At 41.6% G+C, this 27,975-nt stretch overlaps 1 protein-coding gene across 3 annotated transcripts in view; it reads left to right on the top strand.

Annotated features, from left to right (window-relative positions):
* Positions 1-27,975, top strand: part of LOC111540103 (protein NPAT) — a 62,691-nt gene that overhangs the window by 14,052 nt on the left and 20,664 nt on the right. For 2 of the 3 annotated variants that reach the window (XM_023208181.2, XM_023208182.1), the window contains exons 2-10: positions 11,778-11,896; positions 15,523-15,583; positions 17,316-17,388; positions 18,986-19,026; positions 19,871-20,095; positions 21,038-21,119; positions 22,633-22,720; positions 23,709-23,800; positions 23,884-23,971. In XM_023208181.2, coding sequence (XP_023063949.1) covers positions 11,778-11,896; positions 15,523-15,583; positions 17,316-17,388; positions 18,986-19,026; positions 19,871-20,095; positions 21,038-21,119; positions 22,633-22,720; positions 23,709-23,800; positions 23,884-23,971 — 869 coding nt within the window. The remainder of the gene's footprint in view (positions 1-11,777; positions 11,897-15,522; positions 15,584-17,315; positions 17,389-18,985; positions 19,027-19,870; positions 20,096-21,037; positions 21,120-22,632; positions 22,721-23,708; positions 23,801-23,883; positions 23,972-27,975) is intronic. The other variant, XM_023208183.2, reaches the window with a different exon arrangement.

Raw genomic sequence — 27,975 nt, 5'->3', positions numbered from 1 at the left:
TGTTTCATTCTGTGTTTTGTAGAATTCACCAGTGAGGGCATTTGATCTCACCCGGTTGCCCAGGCTAGAGTGCAGTGGTGCCGTCATGGCTCACTGCAGGCTTGACCTCCTGGGCTTAAGCTGTCCTCCTACCTCCGCCTCTAGAGCAACTGGAACTACAGGTGCACGCCACCAAGTCCAGCTAATTTCTAAAAACCATAGAGGTGGGTTCTCACTAGATTTCCCAGAATGGTCTTGAACTCCTAGGCTCAAGCGATTCTACTGCCTCAGACTCCCAAAGTGAGCTACTGCATCCAGCCATTGTTATCTTTTTGTGGATTGACCTTTTTTGTCGTTATCTTTGTCTGTAGTAACAATATTTGTCTTAATATCTACTTTGATGCAGGTTGAGTATCCCTAATTCAAAAATTCAAAATGCTTCGAAACCAAAACTGTTTGAATACCAACATGATCCTCAAAGGAAATGTTCATTGTAGCATTTCAGATTATCAGTGCTCAACTTAAGTATAATGGAAATGTTCCAAAATCTGAAACACTTCTGGTCCCAAGCATTTCAGATAAGGGATACTCAACCTGTATTAATATAACAACTTTAAGTCTTACTTGATTACTGGATGGTATAATCCAGTAATCTTTACTATCCTTTTACTTTCACCCTGTTTGTGTCTTTGAATCAGTCTGGAGCAGCTGGTGCCAAGACGCCAGCTGCAGTGCTGGAGGTGTGGCCAGGGCTGTGTGCTCCACAGGGCGGCAGGAGCTGGAAACAGATGGGTGCCCTGTCCCCTTCCAGGTTGGATGGGCAGGAGCCCTGCCCTCCCAGGTGCAGCTGCAGCTGTGGAGCAGGCATCCCTGCACTCTCTGGGGCCCAGGAAGCCCCCCTTTCCCCATAGACTTGGAAGTGCCTACTCCCACTACCTGGCCTCTCCCCGCTCCCAGTGTCCACTCCGATTTCAGAGTAAAGTTGAGGCTGAGCCTGCTGCTGTCAGGACCTGGCCAGGTGTGTGCACACTAGGGACAGCACCAACACACCAGCCTCATGCTGCCTTGGTCCGCCTCCGTACTTTCAGCTCTGATGAGCACGTGAGGGAGGCCGAGGGTGAGGCTGAAGGCAGCTTGGCATGGACCTGCCCCTTGGCATGAACAGCCTAAGCACTGTGAGCACCTTAGATGTCAGGTTGATGGTGGCAGGAGGCAGATGGTCACCTAGGCAGAAAGGGGCGGGTCCCCGGTGAAGCCACACCTTCAAACCAGAGACATCTAAAGCCTGGGGGCCAGACTGCAGATCCAATGCCCAGAGTGAGAATTTATGGTGTTTTTTCTGGGCCCACCTGTGGCTGCCCATGGACCCATCAGCACATACTTCCTTCCACATGAGGCCTGTAAAAACCCCAGACTCAGCCAGACTCACAGAGATGTTGGGACTACCAGCTGTGAGAAGGAACTACTCACTATGCGTCTCCTCTCCACTGAGAACTGGTCACTTGTTGGGACAACCTGCCTGCAGAAAGGAGCTACCCACTGCAGGTTTCTTCTCCACTGAGAGTTAGACACTCGTCAGGGTGACCTGCCCGCAGAAAGGAGCTTCCCACTGCGGGTCTCCTCTCTGTTGAGAGCTGGACACTCATCAGGATGACCTGCCTGTACAGAAAGGCACTGCAGAAAGGAGCTTCCCACTGTGGGTATCCTCTCCCCTGAAAGCTGGATACTCGTGGGGATGACCTGCCTACGGAAAGGAGCTAACCACTGTGGGTCTCCCGAGGGCTGTTCTGTCACTCAGTGAAGCTCCTCTCTGCCTTGCTCACCTTCCAGTTGACCATGAACCTCATTCTTTCTGGACGCAGGATAATAATGTGGGACCCACTGAAAGGCGGGACTGAAAGATCTGTAAAACAAACAGGGCTGAAACATGCCCCCTCGCTCACCACGTTGCAGACAATGAGAAGGAAAGAAGAGCTGAGGCCCTTTGGGGAGCGCAGACCTAAGAGCTCCCCAAACCCGGGCTGTGACACCCTCTTTGGGGCTCTGGGATTCTTGATGTCTCCAAGCTTCAGGGTGCCACTGCGTTCCCCAGTGCCCACAGTGGAAGCCGCTGTGGTGTGCCTGATCCAGATGCAACCTCACAGGGAGCTATTGCCTGGATGTGCCTGCCCACTGTATCCAGCATGCCTGGCTATGCTCAGTGGCTGGACCCCGCGCTTACTCATACACCCCCTCACTGCTTCATGCCTGGCTCACCCCTAGCAGGCATGGGATTAGGCCCAGTAGCATGAGCCGAACACAGCCTGCTGGGCCAAGTGAGTGGAACAAGCCCAGCAGACCCTAGCAAAACTCAGGCAAAGGTACCACCAGCCACAGGAGTTTCAAACTGGAAAAGCGACACCCTAAGGATCCTATAACAACAGCATATAGTTGGATCGTGTTTTTAAGGTCATATAAATTACTCCTTCATACATTGTATGCCCATATTGTTGTGTACAGTTATCTTTTTAAGCAGAGATGGGGAAGAAAGTTTACATACAACAAATGCTTATACTCTCTTATTTTTATTTATTTATGTATATATTTATTTTTGAGACACAGTCGCACTCTGTCGCCCAGGCTGGAATGTAGTGGCATGATCTCGCCTCACTGCAGCCTCCGCCTCCTCACTTCAAGAGGTTCTCATGCTTCAGCTTCCCATGTAGCTGAGATTACAGGCGAGTCCCACCATGCCTGGCTAATTTTTTTGTATTTTTAGTAGAGATGGGGTTTTGCTATGTTGGCCAGGTTGGTCTCAAACTCCTGGCCTCAAGTGATCCACCCGCCTGAATATCCCAAAGTGCTGGGATTACAGGTATGAGCCAATGCACCTAGCCTATACTGCTTTATATTATGCTGTTATCAAGTTACTCTCCAATATCATCTCATTTTAGCCTGAAGGAGTCCTCTTTTAGTATTTCTTACAGGGAAAATCTGCTAGCAACTAATTCTCTTAGTTGTTTATCTGATAATATATAATTTTTAAATTTTAATTTGGAGTCTTGCTAGATATAGAATTCTTCTTTGAGACTGGATGTGGTGGCTTACTCCTGTAATCCTAGCACTTTGTGGGGGCCAAGGTGGGAGGATCGCTTGGCCTAGGCTAGGAGTTCAAGACCTACCTAGGCAACATATAGTGAGACACCATCTCTATTAAAAAATTCTTTCTTTTAATTAGCCAGGCATAGTTGTGAGTACCTGTTATCCCAGCTACCTGGGAGACTGAGGTGGGAGTATCATTTGAGCCCCAGCATTCAAAGCTACAGTGAGCTATAATGGTGTCACTGCTCTTCAGCCTGGGCAACAGAGACCCTGTCTCAAAAAGAAAAAAAAATTCTTGGTTGACCTTTTTTTGCTATCAGTTTTTTATCTTTTTTCTTCAACAATCAAAGTAAACATCAGGTCTTTGAATATCATCTCACTACTTCTGGTTTCTGATGAGAAATCAGCTGTCAGTCTTACTGAGAAACCCTTGTTATGTGTTGAGTTGTTTCTCGCTGCTTTCACAATTTTGTTTGTCTTTGTATTTTCAGTTTTATTATGGTCTAGATATGGATCTCTTAGTTTATCCTACTTGGAGACTGTTGAGCTACCTTCATGTGTAGATTAAGTTTTTTCTCAAATTTGCACATTTTTGGAAATTCTTCAAATATTCTTTCTGGCATTTCTATCATTCTAGGATTTCCATTATGCTTATGTTGGTACACTTGATGGTGTCCCTTAGGTTTCTGAGACTCTGTTCACTTTTCATCATTCTGGATTTGTTTCCATTCCTCAGATCAAAGGACTATTACAACTCTGTCTCCTTTGTGCCATCCACAAGGCAGCAAATGATAGGGGGCTGTGTTTCAGCTCATTTGTGTTACAGCTCGTTCAGTCCCACTGCCCTGCTCTGGCTTGTGGCTCCTGGGCCTGCTTGACCCTGCCACTGCTTCCTGTCATGTGGGGTGACTGTCCGGTCCTGGTGAAGGTGGGGAGGGCTGCAGTGTCACAGCCCCTTTCCCACCGGCAGGTTCCGGGGTCTTGTCCCACATCCAAGAAGAATGAGGTTACACAGACAGGAGAGACTGAGCAAGGTGGAAAACGGTTTTTATTGAGCAACAGAACAGCTCTCAACATGAGAGGGGACCCAAAGCGGATAACCCTCTGTGTGATAGAGGGCCCAGAGGTAGGTAGCCCCCACATGTGGCTGAGTCTGGCATTTTTATGGGCTCAGAAGGTGGGAGTGCATGTTGAATGATCTATGGGTGGGCCTGGAAAAAGCATAATTGGTTTGGCCTTAGGCATCAAGGAAGTTCTCATTCTAGTTGTGGACTCTGCCTGGAACTGGCATCCAGTTTTCAGATTTCAGGCTGTCTTTGACTTGAATGTTAGGTTTCACCATGTACCTGCCCCTGTCTGCCTGGGAATTTGTCTCTTGCTGCTATCAATCCTCCCTTTGAAGAAGTACATCTAACTGCCATTAGAATAAGGACAATGACCACAATTGCTGCTTTCTGTTGACAGGGTGCTGTTTTGCAAAAACAGCAGTCCAATCTCTCTCAGAGGCCTAAGAGTTCCTAGTAAAAGGGAGCCATCATCTGAGGCTCTATTTGCATGACCATATGGAGTTTGATGATCTCTAATTGAGAAGAAACAAATTTTACAAGGAGGTTAAATATATATGGATCAAATAGTATATTATACAAAGAGGAGCTAGAAGGGAAAAATGTAGTCCCAAAGATAACAGAAATAAGGAGCAAAATACACTAAACATGCTGAAATAATGTTATGGCTAGAGCTGTTTCACCCTGGTGAAAGAAATTAAATCTTGTATGGGGACAGTTAAACTTCAGAAGAAAAATAACTGTTTAGGGGAGTATATAATCCCTTGGGAGTTCAGGATTAAGGGGTCCTTGGCAAAGATCCCTTGTGGGGAACAGAACTAGGGTGAGAAGAGCAAGCATAGGAGAGACTATAAAGAGGATGTCCATGATAGGTTAATGACACTTAACCTTTTGTCATATTTAGCTTGAGGTCTCTGGTTTTTTCACACTGGTACTTTGGGTACTGTTCCAGGTCAACAGAGGTAATTCCATCAGTTTTCCTAGGCCTTTACTCCAACATAATGAATCTAAGAATCTTTTCCAGTGACATTTAGTGGCGTAGGAGTAGAAAGAAGTGTGGTATAAGGTCTCTCCTGGTGCAGACCTAGAGAGGGAGAGAGGATAGGAAGTGCCTTTACCCAGTACTATGTCCCCTGGGTTGAATAGAGATGGCCTTAGTTCACAGAATTGGGCCTCTGACAGTTGTTTCAATTCCTATTGGAAATGGGCCAAAGATGTTATATATGTAATCTAATCAGAGGTTTCTTGGTCTAGCAAGAAATCATTGGTGAGAAAAGGTCGTCTGTATATCATTTCAAAAGGAATTAAACCCAGCTTTGTAGGGGTGTTTCTAACATGTAGTAGGGCTATGGGAAGAAGAGTAATCCAGGGCAGATGAGTCTCCCAAGACAGTTTTCTGTGGTACCTTTTGATAATGTCATCTGTCTTTTCTACCTTTCCTGAAGATTGTGGTCTCCAAGCACAATGAAGATAGTATTGTATGCCTGCTGCCTTTGAGACCCCCTGGATGACAGCCGCCTTGAAGGAAGGGCCATTATTACTCTGGAGGTGTTTAGGAAGTCTAAAGCAGGGAATTACGTCATTAATTAGTACTTTTATCACCTCAGAAGCTTTCTCTCTCCAACATGGAAATGCTTCTACTCAGTTAGTGAAATTATCTACCCACACTAGGAGGTATTGGATGCCTCTTGTCTTCCGCATGGGGTGAAATCTGTCTGCCAGTCTTCCCCTGGATAACCTCCCATTATTTGGGTTCCAGAAGGGAGAAGATGTTGCTTGAGGGGATTATTTCTAATACTAACAAGTATTTCTAATACTTCTAAGGCAAGTCTCACAAACATTAGTGACCTGTTTGACCATTTTTAGCAGATTTTTACCTGAAAACATTTGGGTCAATTGATAGGTTTTATGCTTACCTAGGTGGAGGGCTTGCTGAAGGATTTTAAGAACTTTTAAGGACTACCTGGCCGGTAGCTGGTTTATAAAGTTTGCTGTCCTCTGATTTTAACTATCCCGAAGGCTAAAAGATGTGTCCCTGAAAGGTGGCTCATTCTATTTCTGCAGGAGAATATTGAGGTTTTATTTCTCTTGGAGCCCTCCTGGATCAGAGGGGCCTCAAGTGGATCAGAAATCTGGGGCCCTCTTGCTGCTGATTTAGCTGCTTGGTCTGCCAACTTAGTTCCTCAGCTATTTCATCTGTTCGCTTTTAGTGGCCTTTACAATGTATTATTACCACTTCCCATGGAAGGAAAACTGAGGGTAATGATCTCTTAATTTCCTGGTGGTATGAGAGACCTATTAGCTGTGAGGAAGTCCCTTTCTTTCCAGATAGTGGCATGGGCAGGGAGGACTAGGAAAGTGTACTCAGAATGAATATAAATGTTACCTGCTTTCCGTTTGCTTAATTCACCCTTGTGAGGGCAGTTACCTCAGCTAGTTGATCACTTGTGTCTGAGGAGAGAGGCATGCTATCAATAATATCATTTAGGGTGACTATTGCATATCCTGCTTTATGGATCCCTTATTCCACAAAAGAACTTCCACCTGTGAAGAGAGTCCAGTCTGGGTTCTCTAAGGGGGTTTCTTCGAGGTCCTCTCTGGCCGCATAGGTTTCCCCTACTATCTGTTCGCAGTCATGTTCAAGCTCCCCAGCTTTCTCTGAGAGGAAAGTTGCTGGGTTTAGGGAGGGACAGGTTCTTAACTGGGCTGCAGATCTCTCTAATAGCACAGCTTAATATTTGAGGAGACAGTTGTCCACTACCCAGAGCCTCCCCTTAGACGGCAGCAGTCCTGCCATATTATGTGGGGTATAAATGGTTACGTTGTACCCCATGGTTACCTTAGTGGCCTCTGGTACTGACAAGGTTATTGCTGTGACTGCCCGGAGGCAGACTGGCCATCCTTTAGCTACCAAATTAAGTTCCTTGCTTAGGTAACCTACAGGTTTCTGGGCTGGACCTTGGGCCTGAGTTGGAACTCCCTGGGCCATTCTCTTCCTTTCTAATACATAAAGATTGAATGTCTTCCCTATGGGAAGACGAAGGGATGGTGCCTCAAGCCAGGCTTGTTTCAGTTGGTCAGAGGTCCTTTTAGCCTCTGGTTCCCAAATTAGGGAGTGAGTCTTAGTCGCCTGAGTCTCCTTTATTGTGTGATATAAGGAACAGGCTATTTCACCATACCCGGGTATCCATAGTCCTGTAATCCCCAAGAATCCTCTCAGTTCCTTGAGGGTTTGGGGGAGAGGAAAAGAGGAGATGGACTTAATCCTTTCTTCACGTAGTTCCCTGGTCCCCTCTGACAAGACTAGACCTAGGTACTTCACTGAAGTCTGACAGAGCTGAGCCTTAGATTTTGAGACCTTATATCCTCTGTTAGCCAGAAAATTAAGACAAGCCTTACGCTTGTCCTGAGACTTCCTTAATTGGAGCGCAAAGGAGAATATCATCATCTACATATTGTAAACCTGAGGATAAAGAAACTCAGATCTTTTGACAACACTTGCCCAAACAGCTGGGAGCTGTCTTAGAACCTCTGTGGTAACACCATCCAGGTTAGCTGTGTAGTCTGGTTGGATAGATCCTTGAATGCAAACAAATACTGGCAGTTGGGGTGTAATGGTATGCAGAAAAAAGATGTGCTTTAGGTTCAGGACTGTGAACCATTTAGTTCTCCCAAGTATTTGAGTTAGTAGGGTATAGGGATTGGGAACCACCATATGGATTGGAACCACATCCTCATTAATGAGGCAGAGGTCTTGGACCAGTCTTCTTCCTTTATTGTGTTTTTGTAAATCCAGTGTCAGAGTATTACAAGAGCTGTTGCAAGGTTTAAGGAAGCCCTGCATCCTTGAGTTATCAGTGATGGCTTCTAGCCCTTTATTAACTTCTGGTTTTAGGGGATATTGTCTCTGGTTAGAGAAGGTGGGATCCTTAAGGTGGACCCAGACCAGTATGGCAATTATGGCTGCACCGATTTTCCTTTGAGTTGCCCAGACTTCTGGGTTAATTAATATTGGTCTACACTAAGGTGAGACAAAGAGTCTGTCCTGGAGCCATAAGGATGGTGGGTCCCATACCAGCTAAAATAGCCCTGCCTAGCAGAGGAGTTGAGCTTTCAGGCATGATTTAAAAGTTATGGGTAGACCGGGTGCGGTGGCTCAAGCCTGTAATCCCAGCACTTTGGGAGGCCGAGACGGGCGGATCACGAGGTCAGGAGATCGAGACCATCCTGGCTAACACGGTGAAACCCCGTCTCTACTAAAAAATACAAAAAACTAGCCGGGCGAGGTGGCGGGCACCTGTAGTCCCAGCTATTTGGGAAACTGAGGCAGGAGAATGGCATGAACCCGGGAGGCGGAGCTTGCAGTGAGCTGAGATTGGGCCACTGCACTCCAGCCTGGGCGAGCGAGACTCCGTCTCAAAAAAAAAAAAAAGTCATGGGTAAACAAAAGGTCACCTCAACTATAACTGAGGGGTTGGGAAAAACATCAGATTAAAGGCTTTCCTGAGACGTCCCTAACAGTCATACTAAGAAAGGAAGGGAGGACTGGCCTAATAAGTTGCCTCCCAAGAGGGAAAAAAATCAGTCCCAGCCGGGCGCAGTGGCTCAAGCCTGTAATCCCAGCACTTTGGGAGGCCGAGACGGGTGGATCACGAGGTGAGGAGATCGAGACCATCCTGATCTACACGGTGAAACCCCGTCTCTACTAAAAAATACAAAAAACTAGCTGGGCGAGATGGCGGGCGCCTGTAGTCCCAGCTACTCGGGAGGCTGAAGCAGGAGAATGGTGTAAACCCGGGAGGCGGAGCTTGCAGTGAGCTGAGATCGCGCCACTGCACTCCAGCCTGGGCCACAGAGCTAGACTCCGTCTCAAAAAAAAAAAAAAAAAAAAAATCAGTCCCTTACATAGCAGCGCTCCCTGTAGTCACAGGACTATGCTGACTCCTGACAGGGTTGGGGCGGGGGAGGGGAGAGCGGGAACAACTTAAATGCAAGGAGGGGAAGTTGCCTGAGGCAATAGCCTCTTGCACGATGCAAATGGGTTCCTTCAACAGGTGAAAGAAAACTCAATCATTACATCCTTCTTCTAAGAACAGAAAAAACCAAGTTGTTCTGAATTACACTGCTGATGACTAAGCAAAATGCTCATTCCACTCAGTAATGTTGTCACTGTGGTTTGCAACAACACCCTTAATGTTGTATATGAAGACGAGATAGGAGCCAGGAAGGAGAGAAAGAAAATGCTATAGGAAAGACTGGAGGTCTTGACTGACACCTGAACAGGCTCTTGGGGATTGGGGCCAGTCCAGGAGCCTTGGGGTAACACTGAGGTGTAGCCTCAGCCAGATGCCTTCAGTTGTCCGAGGACCTTATTCTGATCCTATGCAATGGCTAGATTTCTGTGAAGGGAGACTGGATTGAAACAAAGCCAACATTCCCAGTACCTGAGGGTGATGGCGGAGGCTTGACAAAGTCTTCCCTGGCAAGCCTGTCCTTTGTAGCTGTGCCATTCGCTCTTAACTGGCTGATAGAGGTCCAGTGCTTCATCCATTTTCGGAAAAAAATGTGAAGGCAAGAAGCCTCAGAAATGAAAGTGTAAGAGGTCCACTCTTACCCTTCCACAGATCCCAGACAAGCTTCCAGAAATGACACAGGATTCATTCAGTGCCGCTGTGCTGGCCAGCCTCTCCGTGGCCTGTGGCACACCTATCTGGGCCTCACTCACCTCTACGCTCACTGCTGGGCCCTCTGCCCACTCGACCCAGCAGACTGCTTCTGGCTCGGATTCCATGCCCACTGCAGCTCTGCATTCAGCCCACAACTGGTCCAGTTGTGCCATGATTGTCTTCTACCTTGGGAGCTGGCATCTGGATGAGGGTGACATAGCAGGACCCAGAAACTTGGAGATACCAGCAACCACAGAGCCCCAGCTGTTGCCCAGGGAGTCCCCAAGGACCATTACAACTCTCTCTTCTTCGCACCGCCCACAGCATGGCAAACGGAGGTGGCAGGGGAATGCACATTTCAGCTCCTTTGTGTTACAGCTCGTTCCATCCCCCTACCCTGCTTCAGTCTATGGTTCCTGGACTGGCCCAGCCCCACTGCTGCTTTCTGTCGGGTAGCTGCCCAGTGCCAGCAGAGGGCTGGAGGGCTACAGTGTTAGAGTTCCTTTCACACCCACCATTCAGCAGGTTCTGGGATCTTGTCCTGCATTTAAGAAGAATGAGATTATGCGGACGGTGGAGAGTGAGCAAGGCAACAGCTCTCGACACGAGAGGGGACCCGACATGAGTAGACCTCCATGTGAGAGGGGATTCCAAAGGCGGGTAGTCCCCATGTGTGGCTGAGTCTGAGGTTTTTATGGGCTCAGAATGGGAGGGTGCAGGCTGATTGCTCCACGGATGAACCTGGAAAAAGCACCATTTGATTGGCTAAAAGACATCGAGGAAGTTCTCACTCTGGTCATGGACTCTACACAGAACTATCAGTCCAGTTTTCAGGCTTCAGGCTGTCTTTGGCTTGAAGGTTGTCAGGTTTCACCGGGTACCCTACCCCGTCTGCTTGGGAGTTTGTCTCCTGCTCTTATCAACTGTATTATTTCTTTATTCATATTTTCTATTTGGTGAGAGATTATTCTCGTAATTTTCTAAACATGGATTCCTTTAGTTTTTCCATCTTATTTAAAAATAGCTCATTTATAGTCTCAAGCCTAACGTCTGGATTTCCGTGGGCAGACTTTTGGTTTTTTGACTCTTTATGAGCCATACTTTCTTATTTCTGTGTGTATATCATAATATTTTGTGAAAAAATTGGATGTTTTAAATGATATAATGCGACAACTCTTGGAATTAGATTTTTCTTCTTCCGTGTTTGTTGTTGTCTTAGCTGTTGCTGTTTATCTAGTGAGTTTGCTGAACTAATTTTATGCAGTCTATATTCTGTGAAGAGTTGGTACTCTATGATTGGATGATGATTTCCTTAACTACTGGGAGCAAATAAATATCCCATTGTTTGCCAAGGGGGTCTGTGTGTGCATTGGGGCATGCTTTAGTTCAGCCAAGCAGTTGACCCACTCTGCCTTAGCCGTCCTTCACTAGTTAAAGTTAAGGTTCTTGTTGGAATTGGTAATGCTTTGATTCCCAAAGGGCATAAATTAAGAATTAAGGGAGTTCCTGTCTCACTTTTCATGCAGAGTAGGTCTTCTGTTCATTCTTTTTATAAATCGTTTGGCAAATAAATGAAGTATACAAATACATAGCATTGTTGTGGGAACATAGTTTTCTGATAACCCAGTAATTGAATTTATACCATCAACTGACCTGGTCATTATGGAAGTTATGCAGTAGAGGAACATAGTTATTTATCATTAATTTATTGGTTCTCCTGTAAGTACCGTGAAATAATTATACTTGGTTAAACACTTTATTTTACTAGTTTAGCTAGAATTGTTTCCTGTGAAAGGGCCACCTGTTCTATGAATTATGCTTTGTATTGCAGCACAACCTGGTGTTTCTGTTCAAGGCAGCCAAACACTAAGCATTCCACCTAAGGTTTAAATTGTGATATCAGTACATGCTATAGCATTTTCAATAGCAGTTTTAACCAAAAGTACAGAATTCAGTATAAATACTTAAACTTTTATTTTTTATTTAGGTTACTTACAGCAAGAAAACCTCATTTCTACCTGCCAGACTTTTATTTTGGAAAGTTCAGATTTAAAAGAATATGCAGAACACTGTACAGATGAAGGGTTTATTCCAGCATGCTTACTGGTGAGTTACTTATTCCTTAAGGGAAATACTTCATCAACACAAGAGACTACAAACATAGTCATAAAATCAGCTTATCAGAAAAAAAATTGAAATTGGCAGAAGTTTGATGGTTTATATTCATGCATGACTGGTAAGACCCAAAGAAGACCAGCTGATCTTTTTACAAATTTATGCCAGAACTATTAAAATGAATTACAACTTTGACTCTGAGAATTAGTTTCAAAGTGACACCCTCGTTTATGATTAGTTTCGCTGCTGCTGTCTCCAAGCCTTTTTTTTTTTTCCTTCCTGACCTGTATCTGGCTGCTCCTTTCAGACAAATACAAAACAGATACTTTGATTGATTATTGTCATCTCTTTTGTTAAATATCACTAGACCAACAAACCATCATTTGGCATGTAGTGGATACCTTCCAGAACTACATTATTTCACATGGTGTTTACTATTTTAAACATGGCTCCTTGAAGACAATCACAGATAACATCAATGTCTGCTTAGGAAACTGAAAATGACGCAAAACTAAAGTTAAGCAAGGTCATAGAATACAGAGTATACACAAATCCATTGTATTCTGTATGCCTGCAATAAACAATTGAAATTTGAAAATTTTTTGAAAATATGCATTTATAATAGCAACAAACAAACAAAATGCTTAGAGATAATCTAACAAAATATGTGTGAAATCCAAATGCTCCAAATTGCCTGAAATCTAAGGCCTGAATAAAAGGAGAATTGTACTGTGTGCACAGATTGAGAGACTAATATTGTTAAGGTGTTATTCCCCCCAATTTAATTATAGATTTTTCACAGTCAAAATGCCTGCAAGCATTTTTATAGATAACACGGAGCTGAATTCTAAATTTTAAGTGGAAAAGAAACTAGAATAGCCTAAAGAGTTTCTGAAAAAGAACAATTTGGAGGATTCACATTACCAGATTTCAAAACTTACTAAAAAACTATGATAATCAAGATTAAGGGGCATTTTTGATAGTTTAGGCACGTAGATCAGTGGAACCAAATACAAAGTCCATATAGAGACCCACACATCTGATTTTGACAAAGGCTTAAAGGCAATTCATTGCAGGAAGGATGGTTGTATCAACAAATGTTGCTGGAACACTCAGACATCTATATGTAGAAAAAGAACCTCTACAGATACCTCATACCTTATGCAAAAATTAACCATAAAATGGATCAGAATGTAAAACACAAGACCGTAAGACTTCTAAATGAAAACATAAGAAAAAAAATGTGCAAAGTTGGATTTGACAATGAGTTTTATATATGACACCAAAAGCATGGGCTATAAAGGCAAAACTTAGGTCAATTTATAAAAAATTAAAAACTTGCTCTACAAGAGGCATGTTAAAAGAAATGGGCTGGGCCAGACACAGTGGCTCATGCCTGTAATCCCAGCACTTTGGGAGGCCCAGGCAAGAGGAATGCTTGAACTCAGGAGTTCTATGCCAGCCTGGGCAGCATAGTGAGACTTCATCACTAGAAAACAATTTTTAAAAATTAGCCAGGTGTGGTGGTGTACTTAGTCCCAGCTGCTTGGGAGTATGAGGCTGGAGGATCACTTGAGCCCAGGAGGTGAAGGCTGCAGTGAGCCACAGTTGCATCACTGCACTTCAGCCTGGATGACAGAGTAAAACCCTGTCTCAAAAAAAAAAAAAAAAAAAAAGGCTGGGTGAAAATATTTGTATCTTACATGTCTGATAAAGGGTTTATACCCAGAACATATGTATAGAACTCTTAAAACTTAACAACAAAAACCAAACAATTTTTTTAAGTGGATAAGAGCTCTGAAGATACTTTTACCAAAGAAAATATACAGATGGCAATAAGCATATGAAAAGATCTTTCATATCATTAGTTATTAGGAAAATGCAAATTAATACCCCAGTGAGATACGAATACCTATTAGAATGGCTAATATAAGAAAACAGGTTTAAAGGCCTGGCGTGGTGGCTCAAGCCTGTAATCCCAGCACTTTGGGAGGCCGAGACGGGCGGATCACGAGGTCAGGAGATCGAGACCATCCTGGCTAACACGGTGAAACCCCGTCTCTACTAAAAAATACAAAAAAACTAGCCGGGCAAGGTGGCGGGCGCCTGTAGTCCCAGCTACTCCGGAGGCTGAGGCAGGAGAATAGCGTGAACCTGGGAGGTGGAGCTTGCAGTGAGCTGAGATCCGGCCACTGCACTCCAGCCTGGGTGACAGAGCAAGACTCCATCTCAAAAAAAAAAAAAAAAAAAAGAAAGAAAGAAAACAGGTTTAAAAACTAGCAAGTCCTTGACCACAAATATGCAGAGCAGCAGGAACTCTTGTTTGTTACTGGTAAGAATTAAAAATTATACAGTTGCTTTTGAAAACAGTTTGACATTTGCTTATATGATTAAGCATATACTCCCCATGTGAACCAACATTCACATAACCCAAATCAGTTGAAAAACTTGTGTTCACACAAAAACCTAGACACTGGTGTTTGCTTATAGTGCCTGAAAACTGAAAACAGGCCAAGTGTGGTGGCTCACACCTGTAATCCCAGCATTTTGGGAGGGCAAGGCAAGCGGATAGCGAGGTCAAGAGTTTGAGACCATCCTGGCCAACATAGTGAAACCCCGTCTCTACTATAAATACAAAACTTAGCCAGGCATGATGATGCATGCCTGTAGTCCCAGCTACTCGGGAGGCTGAGGTAGGAGAATTGCTGGAACCTGGGAGATGGAGGTTTTGGCGAGCCGAGACTGTGCCATTGCACTCCAGCCTGAGCAACAGAGCAAGACTCCATCTCAAAAAAAAAAAACTGAAAACAGGCCAGGCATGATGGCTCACACATTTAATCCCAGCACTTTGGGAGGCTGAGGCAGGAACATCGCTTGAAGCCAGGAGTTCAAGGCTATAGTGAGCTGTGAGCAGCCACTGTACTCCAGCCTGTGTGACAGAGCAAGACCCTGTCTCTAAAAAAAAAAAAAAAAAAAATTTAAAAACTAGTGACATCCAAGATGTCTTTCAAAAAGTGACAAACTCTGATGTGTTCATAACAAAGCAATACTACTACTCAGCAATAAAAAGCAACATGCTGTTCGCACAATAACATGGATGAATATTAAATAAATCCTTCTAATTTTTTCTAATTTCTTCTAAATTAACAATTCTGAACAAATAACAAATTGTAGATAGTGGGAGCCAGATTCCTCACTGTGTGAGAAAGAAGATATAAATAAGCATAATAATGAAACCAGTGGTGTTGGGTTATAATCTGAGATATTAGTATGACACTGTGGTTATTTTAATATATATACAGATAGATACAGAAATACAAATGCTTGTGTATATGCATTTGTACATGTATGTGTAGCTGTCTGCTGAGAGGGTCTAGAAGCAGTAATACCCAAGTAGCTATAATGTCCTAGTCAAACGGGCAAGATTCTTTCGAAGCTTGGATGCAAACTCTAATGTCAGTGGCTATTTTCATTTTCGATTACCTGCTTCTTTACCCTTTCCTCATCAGCTACTCTGCAGTTAGATCTTTTATTAACTTGGATGGTGGAATCTTTTCTTGTGAGAAATTATTGGTAGTAGTATACAATTTTGGTAATATTTGATTTTTTCTTTTCAGTCCTTATTTGGAAAAAACTTGACAACAATTTTAAATGAGTATGTAGCTATGAAAACAAAAGGTAAGAGTTCTGATTTGGAGTTTTTTTGTTAATGTTTACAATATTTATCTACTTGATTTAGTTAAAAATAATTTTTAAAGGTGTCTCATAAAAGCCTTGAGAAAACTTGTCTCCATTGTGATGAGATAAATTTTTCTGGGACACATCTAATTTGTTTGTGGGTTTTGTTTTTTGTTTGTTTGTTTTTGTTTTTTGTTTTTGAGACGGAGTTTCGCTCTTGTTCAGGCTGGAGTGCAATGGCATGATCTCGGCTCGCTGCAACCTCCAGCTCCTGGATTCAAGCTGTTCTCCTCCATCAGCCTCCCAAGTAGCTGAGATTACAGGCCTGCACCACCATGCCCAGCTAATTTTGTATTTTTAGTAGAGGCGGGGTTTCTCCATGTTGGTCAGGCTGGTCTCGAGCTCCTGACCTCAGGTGATCCGTCACCTCGGTCTCCCAAAGTGTTGGGATTACAAGTATGAGCCAATGCCCCTGGCCATTTGTTTGTGTTTATATTGAGTGATACATAAATTGCAACAATCTTTATATTAGCAAAAATAACCCAAAAATTACCTTTAAAAAATATGTAAAATAAAACTCTTACCTCTGTGTTATCTATACTGATAAACAGACATCACTATGTGTTAAAAAGTTTTAAACTGACGTTTTAATTTTAATTCTATGTAGTAAGTCTGAACATAGAAGCCAGTCATAAACTGGCTTATAGTTACCAGCATATAAAATTCTACTTGCCTTAATTAAAGATGTTTTAGAGAAAAAGTTTTGACTGCTTATTCTCTAATATTGATTATTTTCAATAGCTTACAGTGTTAACAAAACAATTAGCATTAAACAATTTGCATAAGATAACATAAAAAGAAGCTTGACCTTTTTTGACATTGTCACTGTGTATAAGCTTTGTGCTATGTGCTTTCATATGGTTTTTTCCCTCATTTAATATTTTGTTTGTTTTGTTTGTTTGTTTGTTTGAGACGGGAGTATCTCTCTGTTGCCCAGGCTGGAGTGCAATGGCGCGATCTCGGCTCACCGCAACCTCCGCTTTCTGGGTTCAAGCAATTCTCCTGTCTCAGTCTCCTGAGTAGCTGGGACTATAGGCACACGCCACCATACCTAGCTAATTTTTATGGTTTTAGGAGAGACAGGGTTTCACTTTATTGGCCAGGCTGGTCTCGAACTCCTGACCTCATCGTCTGCCCACCTCGGCCTCCCAAAGTGCTGGGATTACAGGCATGAGCCATCATGCCTGGCCTCTCATTTAGTCTTTAGAATAACCCAGTGAGAGATAATTGTTTAAAGCCATTTTTAAATATGAGAAAATTGAGGATTAAATTTCCACACTTACAAGGAATTTGCATAACCTTTATGATAATTATTTTAAGACTATTTTAATTCACTTTCATATGTCATATGATATCAGACAGAACAAAGATCAAAAAAAGTGTTTCTCCCTTTTTTAATAAAATGAAGGTGTAAAATTATTGGCCAAAAAATGCTCAGAGATTTTATAGATATCCATTTCTACTCATATCATACCTGATACTCAGTGGCTTTAGAAGAGAAAGCAACCTTATTATAGCTTTGCAAGCTGTTTTACAAAGTAGATTTATTTCTCATTTTCCAACATACTGTCAATAATTGAGAGACAAGGTTTTTTTGTGTGTCTTTGTTCAAAATGAATGATGAAATTTCTTCACCTGGGTTTATTAAGAACCTTTTCCTCCTGTGATTTAGAAACATCAAATAATGTCCCAGCAATAATGTCATCTTTATGGAAGAAATTGGACCATACACTTTCTCAGATCAGGTAATAAGCTATTAGAATGTGCCTAATGATTTCGGAATGCAAATACACTTTGGGTTTAAATCTTCTTAAGACCTACACAGTGTACTTCTGTAACACTTATGCAGTTTTGAAATTACTCTAGAGGTTGCAGGTACTGTGGAGACTACTCACTGACATAATTTAAAATAAATAGCATACTTTTAATAAAACATTTAGAAAACTAAGCTATGTGGTAGTTTAATGACATTTCTAAGTTTCCATAGCAATTTAGAGGCAGATATATTGTTGGAATACAAATCACCTAATCCCAGGCCACTGTGAATTCCTTTAGGCAGCTGTCTCTATTACATATTCACAGAATTGATGCATTGAACCCATGCACACTTGATTTCTTAACTTGAAATAAGCTTGAAGAAAAATGCTAATTCTGAAATCTTACGGTATCAATTTTATGAAAATCTCGTATTTGACTATAGAATTGGTTATGAAAACCATAGTCTCTTACCCTTTCTTTCAGAGCTATAAGTGACTACCCCACCCAACTTCAGCATGGGTTTCATTTTCTTTCTCTGCTTAAACTGCTAAAATGGCTCCAAATGCTTTCTACTTAACTCTGGACCACATCTTACTTGATAGTCTTTTCTTTATATTTCTCTTTCCTGACTCGAGTTTTGTGGATCTTGTTGGAGACTTACTTGACATATTTTTTATGATAATGGCACGGTGTGTGTGACTTTGTCGAATAAAGGAGTGGGCCATTCTGATTCATACTAAAATAACTTGCACTGTGAATTTTTCCATATTTGTTTGCATCTTCTTTAGGGGTTCAATAAAATAATTTCATAGCCATAAATTTGATAAAAGCTGAATGTCCTCTGACATTAACTTGGGGATTCCAAAGTATTTATATATGGAGTCATGGAAAATCAGAATTTCTCTATGGGAAGGCATCTCTGTAATTGTGAAAGATAATAAAAAATGTATACTTTGTATATTCTTACTTAAAAATGTAATATGCAGAGTTTCTAAAGTTAAATTATATTATTTTTATTTTTTGAAGAGGTAGGGTCTCACTCTGTTACCCAAGCTGGAGTGCAGTGGTGTGATCATAGCTCTCGTTGCCTTGAACGCCTCAGCTCAAAAATTTCTCCCACCTCAGCCTCCCAAGTACCTAGGATACAGGCGCGTGCCACCTGGCTAATTTTTATTTCATTTAGTGGAGACAATGTTGCTGTGGTCCTCAGGCTGGTCATGAACTCTCAGCCTCAATTGATCCTCTCACCTCAGCCCCCCAACGTGCTGGGATTACAGGCATGAACCACCGTACCCAGCCCAGATTGCATTCTTAATGTAATGTCAAGGCACTCTAACGCATATTACATTGGATAGAAACTTGTTAATTAAAATTATATGTGTTGTGAGTGTGTCTGCATGCCACTATTTTTCTCCTAAAGCAAATCAGAGTTGCTTACCCAAAAAATGTGTTTGTCTTTTTTGTCTGAGAGAGATGTTTTGCTTTTTATCTCATAACTAACTTCAGGTCTGACTGTAACTAAATCGTAGTGGATGTCAGCAACAAAAATTTTTTGATGGGTAACTACTTTGTTTTCTTTGTTAGGAGCATGCAAAGTTCCCCAAGGTTTGCTGGCAGTCAGAGAGGTTGGTATCCAACTTTAAACAATGTTCACAATTACTTCAAACATACACTATCAGATGAACATTTTAATTCATTATACACATGTGCTGAGTGTATATTTTGCTTAAAGTACTGTTTTTCTTTGTTTTTTTTTTTTGTTTGTTTGTTTGTTTTTGTTTCTTGAAATGGTGTCTTGCTCTGTTGCCCAGGCTGGAGTGCAATGACATGATCTCAGCTCACCACAACCTCCACCTCCTGGGTTCAAGCGATTCTCCTGCCGTAGCCTCCCAAGTAGCTGGGGCTACAAGCGTGTGCCACCACACCCAGCTAATTTTTTTTAATTTTTTAATAATTATTTTTTGTATTTTTGTATTTTTTTTATTTTTGTAATTTTTTTGTATTTGCCATGTTAGCCAGGATGGTCTCAATCTCCTGCCTGCCTCAGCCTCCCAAAGTGCTGGGATTACAGGCGTGAGCCACTGCACCTGGCCAAACTACCTTTTTTCTAAGTACAGTTATGTTAATTAATATTTTCATTTATCATAAAAATATTTTGTAAATACTCCCTACATTTCACATAGACTCATGTAGAATGTTTTCATTCTCATGAGTTTAGGTTTATTAATTCATGGGGGTAATTATCAATATGAATTATTGCAGAACAAATATAATCTTGGATTTATAAAACTTGAGTGTATTCATTTTAGTTTCTTCTGAAAGTCACATAAATTTAGTTGATATATTTAGGGGTCATTCTTCAATCTGTTGATGTAACATGTTATATAATAGGATGCATCATATTGACTTCTTATAATTCCCAAACTACCCTGACATTGAATTTGTTTTTTAAATGCTTATATGTTTCAGCCCGAACAAGAACTGGAATTGCAGAAATCAAACGGCAGAGAAAGCTTGCATCTCAAACAGCTCCAGCCAGTGCAGAGTTGCTCACTTTACCTTACCTTTCAGGACAGTTTACCCCTTCTTCTTCCACAGGTACACAAGTTACTCGACCAAGTGGCCAAATTTCAGATCCATCAAGGTCATATTTTGTAGTGGTCAACCATTCACAGTCACAAGATACTGTAACCAGTAAGTTTACATTTTGTTCTCTTGAATTTTGTTGTTAATGAAATCGTATGAATAAGATAATATACTAATGTCTTTATACTCATAGTGTAAAATTATGCCCCCCCCCCCGCCAGAAAAAAAGATGAGAGAGACTAAAAGTGGAACAGACTTCTAGATTTGCTGTAAGCATATAAAATCTTTAAGGCATTTTAATCTAGGATTCTTCCTATTTCTACTCTAACTGAAGTCCACCTCGAACTCTCTAATTCTCCGTTTTTGGCATTAAGAGAAAAGGACCTTGTTGTGTTTGATTTTAAATGGAATGTACATTATATTTTCTACCTCCTTGCCTTTGATGATGTCAGTCTGTCCTCCTGGAATGAGGAATGCCTTTCCACTTCTCTATCTTTACATGTTAGAAATCCTACATATGCCTGGCTGAACCTTAGAGTTAGGAATATCCTTAGAGAGCGTGTGGTATATCTTATTTGTTGCATACTTGAAGCTTTTGAAAACACATGATAGTAAGGGATAAGAAGTTAGTTAATAACAGAGTTGGGATTAGAATTCAGGAGTTAGCACTCTCAGTTCACAAACCAATTATCTTTCTGTGCAGTTAAAATTTATTGCCATCAAGATCTCCCCCATTTTCACCTTTTCCAAATCCTTTTCTACACCCAGAATGCTTAGTTTATACTTCTTAGACTTTTTCCATTCTACCATATTATTTTTTTGTTGAGACTATACTGTACTTTGGATTTTATTGTAAAACCTTAAGGCATAAAGACTATGTTTTATTGATCTTAATATCTTTTCCCATGCTTTATACATGGTAGGCACTCAGTACATGTTAACTGAATTTAACATAAAATAATAATGACTATTTAAAGCTTTTTATCCCATTACAAGTTTAGAAAACTATTCCATTTCTTTGGCTTACTGTTATGTTTTCTTGAAATACAGCTGGAGAAGCTTTAAACGTCATTCCTGGTGCTCAGGAAAAGAAAGCACATGCCAGTTTAATGTCTCCCGGTAGACGCAAAAGGTAAATGCTTTTTAAAAGAGACAAGTTACCCGTATCCATTAAAAAAAAAAAAATTATATCAGGATACTTACATTGTGAATAAACTAATAAGACCAGATTATGTTCTGATCTGTTATTAGAACTATTCCAAAATACATTGTCTTTCTTCACATTCTAACCCACCTGAAATTGGGTTGCATCTCTCAATTAATGGCATATCACTGTTTCATGGGAAATATGTTTATTCTGTAATTGTATATAAAATAATGGTATATCTTACAAATGATGTTATCCCAGGTTTTTTGAAGTCCATGTTTTTTAACCAAATGTAAATAATACCATTATGTTCTATGCTGCACACACATTTAAAGTCCTAAGATCAATTGATGGAATTTTTCCAGGCACAATCTTTGAGAAAAGTGTTTTTCTGTCTTACCCTGTGTGTCTTTGTTTGAAGGATATTTTTTAAAAGAAATAGTAGGTTTAAAATGTTTCTTCTGGTTTCTTAGTTGCCAAGCCCTGGATATTTTTGTTAGAGTTCTTACTTTTGGTTGTCTTTCATTCAAGACTGACCTCAGCCTCCTTTGTTGGAGCCTTTCTCACTTCACCATATAAAATAACAAACAGTAATATTGATTTATTTATTTTTAGAGATAGGGCCTTGCTGTCTTGGCCAGGCTGGAGTATAGTGGTGCGATCATAACTCATTGCAGCCTCGAACTTGTGGGCTCAGAAGATCCTCCCACCTTAGCCTCCCCAGTAGCCAGCACCACAGGCACATGCCACCACACCCAGCTAATTTTTTTATTTTTTGTAGAGATGGGGGTCTCACTTTGTTGCCCAGGCTAGTCTCAAACTCCTGGCTTCAAGTGATCTTCCCACCTTGGCCTCCCAAATTGCTGGGATTACAGATGTGAGCCACCATGCGCAGCCATAAAAGAGCAATATTAATATTTAACATTTATAGGAACCTTGACTTTTTAAATAAAGTCTTTATATATACTTTATTTCATTCCATTCTTTAGTAAACCCAGTAATGCAGTTGGTCATTATAAAGTGGGTTAGAGAGTCAGAGCTTGCTGTGCTTCGGACCGCATAGGTAGTAAGTGGTAAAGCTAGACTTCAAACTCATTTTTTTGAATCCAAGACTACTAATACTTTTTGTACTTCCCTTTGTTCCTACCACAAATAGAGAATATAAAGTTGACCATGAACAACACGGGTTTGAACTACATGGGTTCATTTATACTCAAGTTTTTTTCAACCAAACACAGATTGGAAATTTAGTAGTAAAACCTACCTAGATGCAGTGTGCTGACTTTTTGAGTACATGGGCTTCCTGGTGCAGACTGTAGGACTTGAGTACATGTGGATTTTGGTATCCTTGGGGGTCCTGAAACCAGCCCCCTACAGATACAGGGACAACTGTATCTGTTCTGCTATGGTGATCTTAAAATTTATGTCTGTATATGTATTTATCTTTAAATCTGTTAAACATAGTGGTTAAAAGAAAAGCTTTTAAAATGTGTTTCAGTGAATCTCAGAGAAAAAGTACCACTTTGTCTGGCCCTCATTCAACAATACGGAATTTCCAAGATCCAAACGCATTTGCAGTAGAAAAAGTAAGTGACTCTGCCAAACTTTGCAACTTAAAATATTCCTGAGTTAAAAAATACAGATATATACACAAATGTGTGTATATATGTATCAAATAAAGAAACAGGGGTAAGTTTATAGATATCTATAAATACATTATTGTTGTTGGATCATTTAATAAAATACTGGCCAGGTGCTGTGGCAAACACCTGTAATCCCAGCACTTTGGGAAGCTGAGGCAGGCAGATTGCTTGAGCTCAGGAGTTCAAGACCAACCTGGGCAACATGGTAAAACCCCGTCTCTACAAAAAAATACAAAAATTGGCTAGGTGTAGTAGTGCTTGTCTGTAGTCCTCGCTGCTTGGGAGGCTGAGATGGGAGGATTGCTTGAGCCTGGGAGGTCGAGGCTGCAGCGAACCATGATCATACCACAACACTCAAGCTTGGGTGACAGAGTGAAACCCTGTCTCAAAAAATAAAATAAAAAACATCTAGTGAGTAGTGGCTTATACCTGTAATCCCAGCACTTTGAGAGGCCAAGGGGAGCTGATCTCTTGAGGCCAGGAATTCAAGACCAGCCTGGCCAACTATCTCTACTAAAAATACAAAAATTAGCTGGGTGTGATGGCGCACGCCCATAATCCCAGCTACTATTCAGGAGGCTGAGGCACAAGAATTGCTTGAACTGGGAGGTGGAGGTTGCAGTGAACTGAGATCGTGCCACTGCACTCCAGCCTGGGCTACAGAGGGACACTGTAAAAATAGGGCATTTACTGGGGTTTGATGATGAGTGTGGAAGTATATAAGAAAGAGTTGGTGAAAGATCTGTGAAAACATTTGCAAGTTATAGTGTTGTATTCAGGTATTAATATGGAGGGAGCCACCACAACTTCTGAGTTTCCATTTAGGTTTATTAAAACTATCCAACTCTTACCGGTTTGTTCTTTTCTAATAAATATTAAATAGCAGAATACTCTTTATTGTCCTTTTGCTAACAGTGGCTTTCTTTTCCAGCAAATGGTTATTGAAAATGCACGAGAAAAAATACTAAGCAACAAATCTCTTCAAGAAAAGCTAGCAGAAAACATAAATAAATTTTTAATTAGGTAAGCTGTATATGTTTAAAATACCTAATTGTTTTTGCCTAATTGCATAACTATAATAAAGATTTTTCTTTCTTTATTAACAGTGATAACAATATTGCCCAAGTACCTAAGCAAACAGATAACAACCCTACAGAGCCAGAGACTTCAATTGATGAATTCCTAGGACTTCCGGTATGGGTGGTTGGGGTGCACATGTGTGCGTGTGTGTTACTTATACTTAAGATTGATGGTATTTTGGTTTCATTTCAAAACCATTGCCAACATAAGATGTTATGATTTGCCATCTAATTAGATAAAATGATTTACAATAGTAAGATCAAACTTTTCTTCATTCATTGAATGTAATCTATTCCTGAAAAACACATCGGATGATGACTTAAAATAGAATCTATATTGCATCCACAGTCATGAATTCCTAAGTATTTAATACTTAAAAGTTGGTTAGTGGGTATATTTGTGTGTAATAAACAGTAATACAGTGTTTATATAAATTACATTTCTTCTGCACTGCTACAAATTGTATAATACTTTAGAGAAACAATGAAATGATATATTAAAGATATGTAATGGGACCAGGCACGGTAGCTCAATGCCTGTTATCCCAGCACTTTGGAAGGCCAAGGAGGGCAGATCACTTAAGGCCAGGAATTCGAGACCATCCTGGCCAACATTGGCGAAATCCCATCTCTACCAAAAATACAAAAATTAGGTGGGCATCATGACACGTGCTTGTTATCCCAGCAGCTCAGGTGGCTGAAGCAGGAGAATCCTTGAATCCAGGAGGCGAAGGTTGCAGTGAGCGGAGATCGCACCACTGCTCTCCAGCCTGGGCGACAGAGTGAGACCCTGTCTCAAAAAAATAAGAAAAAAAGATATCTGATGAATCCAAGTAATAGTTAACTAAATAAAATGAACGAGACTGTTTTTTTTTTTTTTTTTTGAGACAGAGTCTCTGTTTCCCAGGGTGGAGTGCAGTGGCACAGTGTCAGCTCACTGCAAACTCTGCCTCCCGGGTTCACACCATTCTCCTGCCTCAGCCTCCCGAGTAGCTGGACTACAGGCACCCGCCACCACGCCTGGCCAATTTTTTTGTATTTTTAGTAGAGACAGGGTTTCACTGTGTTAGCCAGGATGGTCTCCATCTCCTGACCTCGTGATCCACCCACCTTGGTCTTCCAAAGTGCTGGGATTACAGGCGTGAGCCACCATGCCCAGCCAATAAAATGAACAAGACCTTTTTAAAAAGAAAGATTGTTAACCAAATGACAGTTTGCCTGTGAGGCTTAATACTAAGAGAAGAAAGATGGGGACAGTGGTCACTGTTGCTATTCATTGGTAGTAAATACAAAGGAGAGTGAGCTAGTAAGGGAGAAATATAACAGTCTATGTTTTAAGATTTGTTGGGCCGGGTGCAGTGGTTCACGCCTGTAATCCCAGAACTTTGGGAGGCCAAGACGGGCGGATCACGAGGTCAGGAGATCGAGACCATCCTGGCTAACACAGTGAAACCCCGTCTCTACTAAAAATGCAAAAAATTAGCCAGGCGTGGCGGCGGGCGCTTGTAGTCCCAGCTACTCGGGGGGACTGAGGCAGGAGAATGGCATGAACCCGGGAGGCGGAGCTTGCAGTGAGCCGAGATTGGGCTGCTGCACTCCAGCCTGGGCGACTGAGCGAGACTCTGTCTCAACAACAAAAAAAAAAAGGTTGGTTGATGTGCAACTATCCTTTAATATACTTTTTTTTTTTTTTTTTTGAGACGGGGTCTCAGTCGGTTGCCCAGGCTTGAGTGCAGTGGCTCAATCATGGCTCACAGTAGCCTTGATCTCCCTGAGCTCAAGTGATAACTCCCACCTCAGCCTTCTCAGTAGCTGGGACTACAGGCATATGCCACCATGCTCAGATAATTTTTGGTTTTTGTTTGGTTTTGTTTTTTGAAATGGAGTATCACTGGGTTGCCCAGGCTGGAGTGCAGTAGCACGATCTCTGCTCACTACAACCTCCGCCTCCCGAGTTCAAATGATTCTCTTGCCTCAGCCTCCCAAGTAGCTGGGATTATAGGCATGTGCCTCCACGCTTGGCTAATTTTTGTATTTTTAGTAGAGACTAGTTTTCACCATGTTGACCCGGATGGTCTTGAACTCCTGGCCTCAGGTGATCTGCCTGCCTCGGCCTCCCAAAGTGCTGGGATTACAGGTGTGAGCTACCTCACCTGACCCAAATACCCTTTTTGAAGAGCAGCTGCAATTGTGATTTTAGGACATCTTTTTACTTGGACCATTGGACAATGGAAATATTTTTATTGGCATGCCCATGTGAGTATATTAGAGCAGGTTTTCTTTCAGTTGAATTCTGAGAAAGCCATTGAGCCCTTGAGTTGTTTTTCTCTTTGTCAGTTCTACCAGTACTTTTAAAAACCTCTCTTATCTTACCATTTAATAAATATGGGCGAGGCACAGTGGCTCATAGCTTTAATCCCAGCACTTTGAGAGGTCAAGGCAGGAGGATGCTTGAGCCCAGAGGTTCAAGACCAGCCTGGACAACATAATGAGACCTCATCTATACAAAAAAATTTTTTAAAGATTAGCCAGGTATTGTTGCGTGCACCTGTTGTCCCAACTACTCGGGAGGCTGAAATGGGAAGATCACTTGAGCCTGGGTGCTTGAGGCTGCAGTGAGCTGTGATTTCACCACTACACTCCAGCCTGGGCAACAGAACAAGACACTGTCTCAAAACCAGAAAACAAATATGTATGCTCTGTTCTAAGTTTTTGTATCCTCCAACTTTTTGCTTATTGTTTCTCTACATCAGATGCTTACCATAATCCGGGTACTTTGTTAAATACTGTGAAGGATTGTAAGAAAGTAAAGGCACAACCTACTGTTCTTGGTTGTTCATAATACTGTATTTGTAGAAAGTTAAGAATTAAGATTTAGCTGGGTGCAGTGGCTCACGCCTGTAATCCCAGGAGTTTGGGAGGCTGAGGCAGGTGGATCACCTGAGTTCAGGAGTTCGAGACCAGCCTGTCCAACATGGTGAAACCCCACCTCTACCAAAAATTAGCTAGATGTGGTGGTGCGCACCTGTAGTCCCAGCTACTCAGAAGGCTGAGGCGGAGAATCGCTTGAACCCAGGAGGCAGAGTTGCAGTGAGACGAGATCGTGCCGCTGCACTCCAGCTTAAGCGACAGAGTGAGACTCCATCTCAAAACTAAAAAAAAAAGAATTAAGATTTAACTAATAGTTTTTAAGACAGTGTAGGGAATTTTGTAACAGAAATTCCAAAAGGCTCAAGAAGTAGCACCAGGACGTCTGAAAGTGCCTCTTAAAGCTGAGGCTACAAACAGGATAATAAGGTGCAAAATTAAGGAAGGAGTTAAACCCTGTATCTACTCCCTGTTTCTCATGCTCCCCCAGAAACACTTGTCAGTCATGAGCCTTCACAGCAAGAAATCTGACTAACTCAAAACAAAAGAACTAAAAATACAAATGGTTCCTACATCATTATTCCATAGCTTAGCTTGTAGTTGACAAGCTCACCCCTGCCATTGGTACGGGGCTTTTGAGGTAGGTTTTGGCCTGTTAGTTTTAAAGCTGAATAGATAAGGATTGGCAACATTTAAGGAAAGCATTTTACGTGAAGAACCCATAGCAGACAGATAAAAGGGATAAAATAGGTATATATTGAAGGACCTATAAAGCAGTCTACAATAGAGTAATGTAAAGAAAGTAGATTATAGAACTTTATAGTATGGGCCAGGCACAGTAACTCATGGCTATAGTCCCAGCAGTTTGGGAGGCTGAGGTGAGTGGGTCGCTTGAACCCAGGAGTTCAAGACCAGCCTGGGCAACATGGTGAAACCCCATCTCTACCAAAAATATGAAAACTAGCTGGGTGTGGTGGCACATGTGTAGTTTCAACTACTCAGAAGGCTGAGGTGAGAGGATCACCTGAGCCTGGGATGTCAAGGCTGCAGTGAACTGTGCGCCACTGCATTCCACTCCAGCTTGGGTGACAGAGTGACACCCTGTCTCAAAAAAAAAAAAAAACTTTATAGTATAATATTATTTCCATTTATATACATATATTCATTTTATATCATTTTAATGTTTAGGAATATATTCACCAAAGTTCTTACCTCTAAGAAGTAGGATTAGGAAACCAGTCACCTTCTATC

Source organism: Piliocolobus tephrosceles, chromosome 13 (genome assembly GCF_002776525.5).
Source record: "Piliocolobus tephrosceles isolate RC106 chromosome 13, ASM277652v3, whole genome shotgun sequence".
NCBI lineage: Eukaryota > Metazoa > Chordata > Mammalia > Primates > Cercopithecidae > Piliocolobus > Piliocolobus tephrosceles.
Note: the sequence above shows the minus strand (reverse complement) of the source record. Positions and strands in the feature narration are given on the sequence as shown.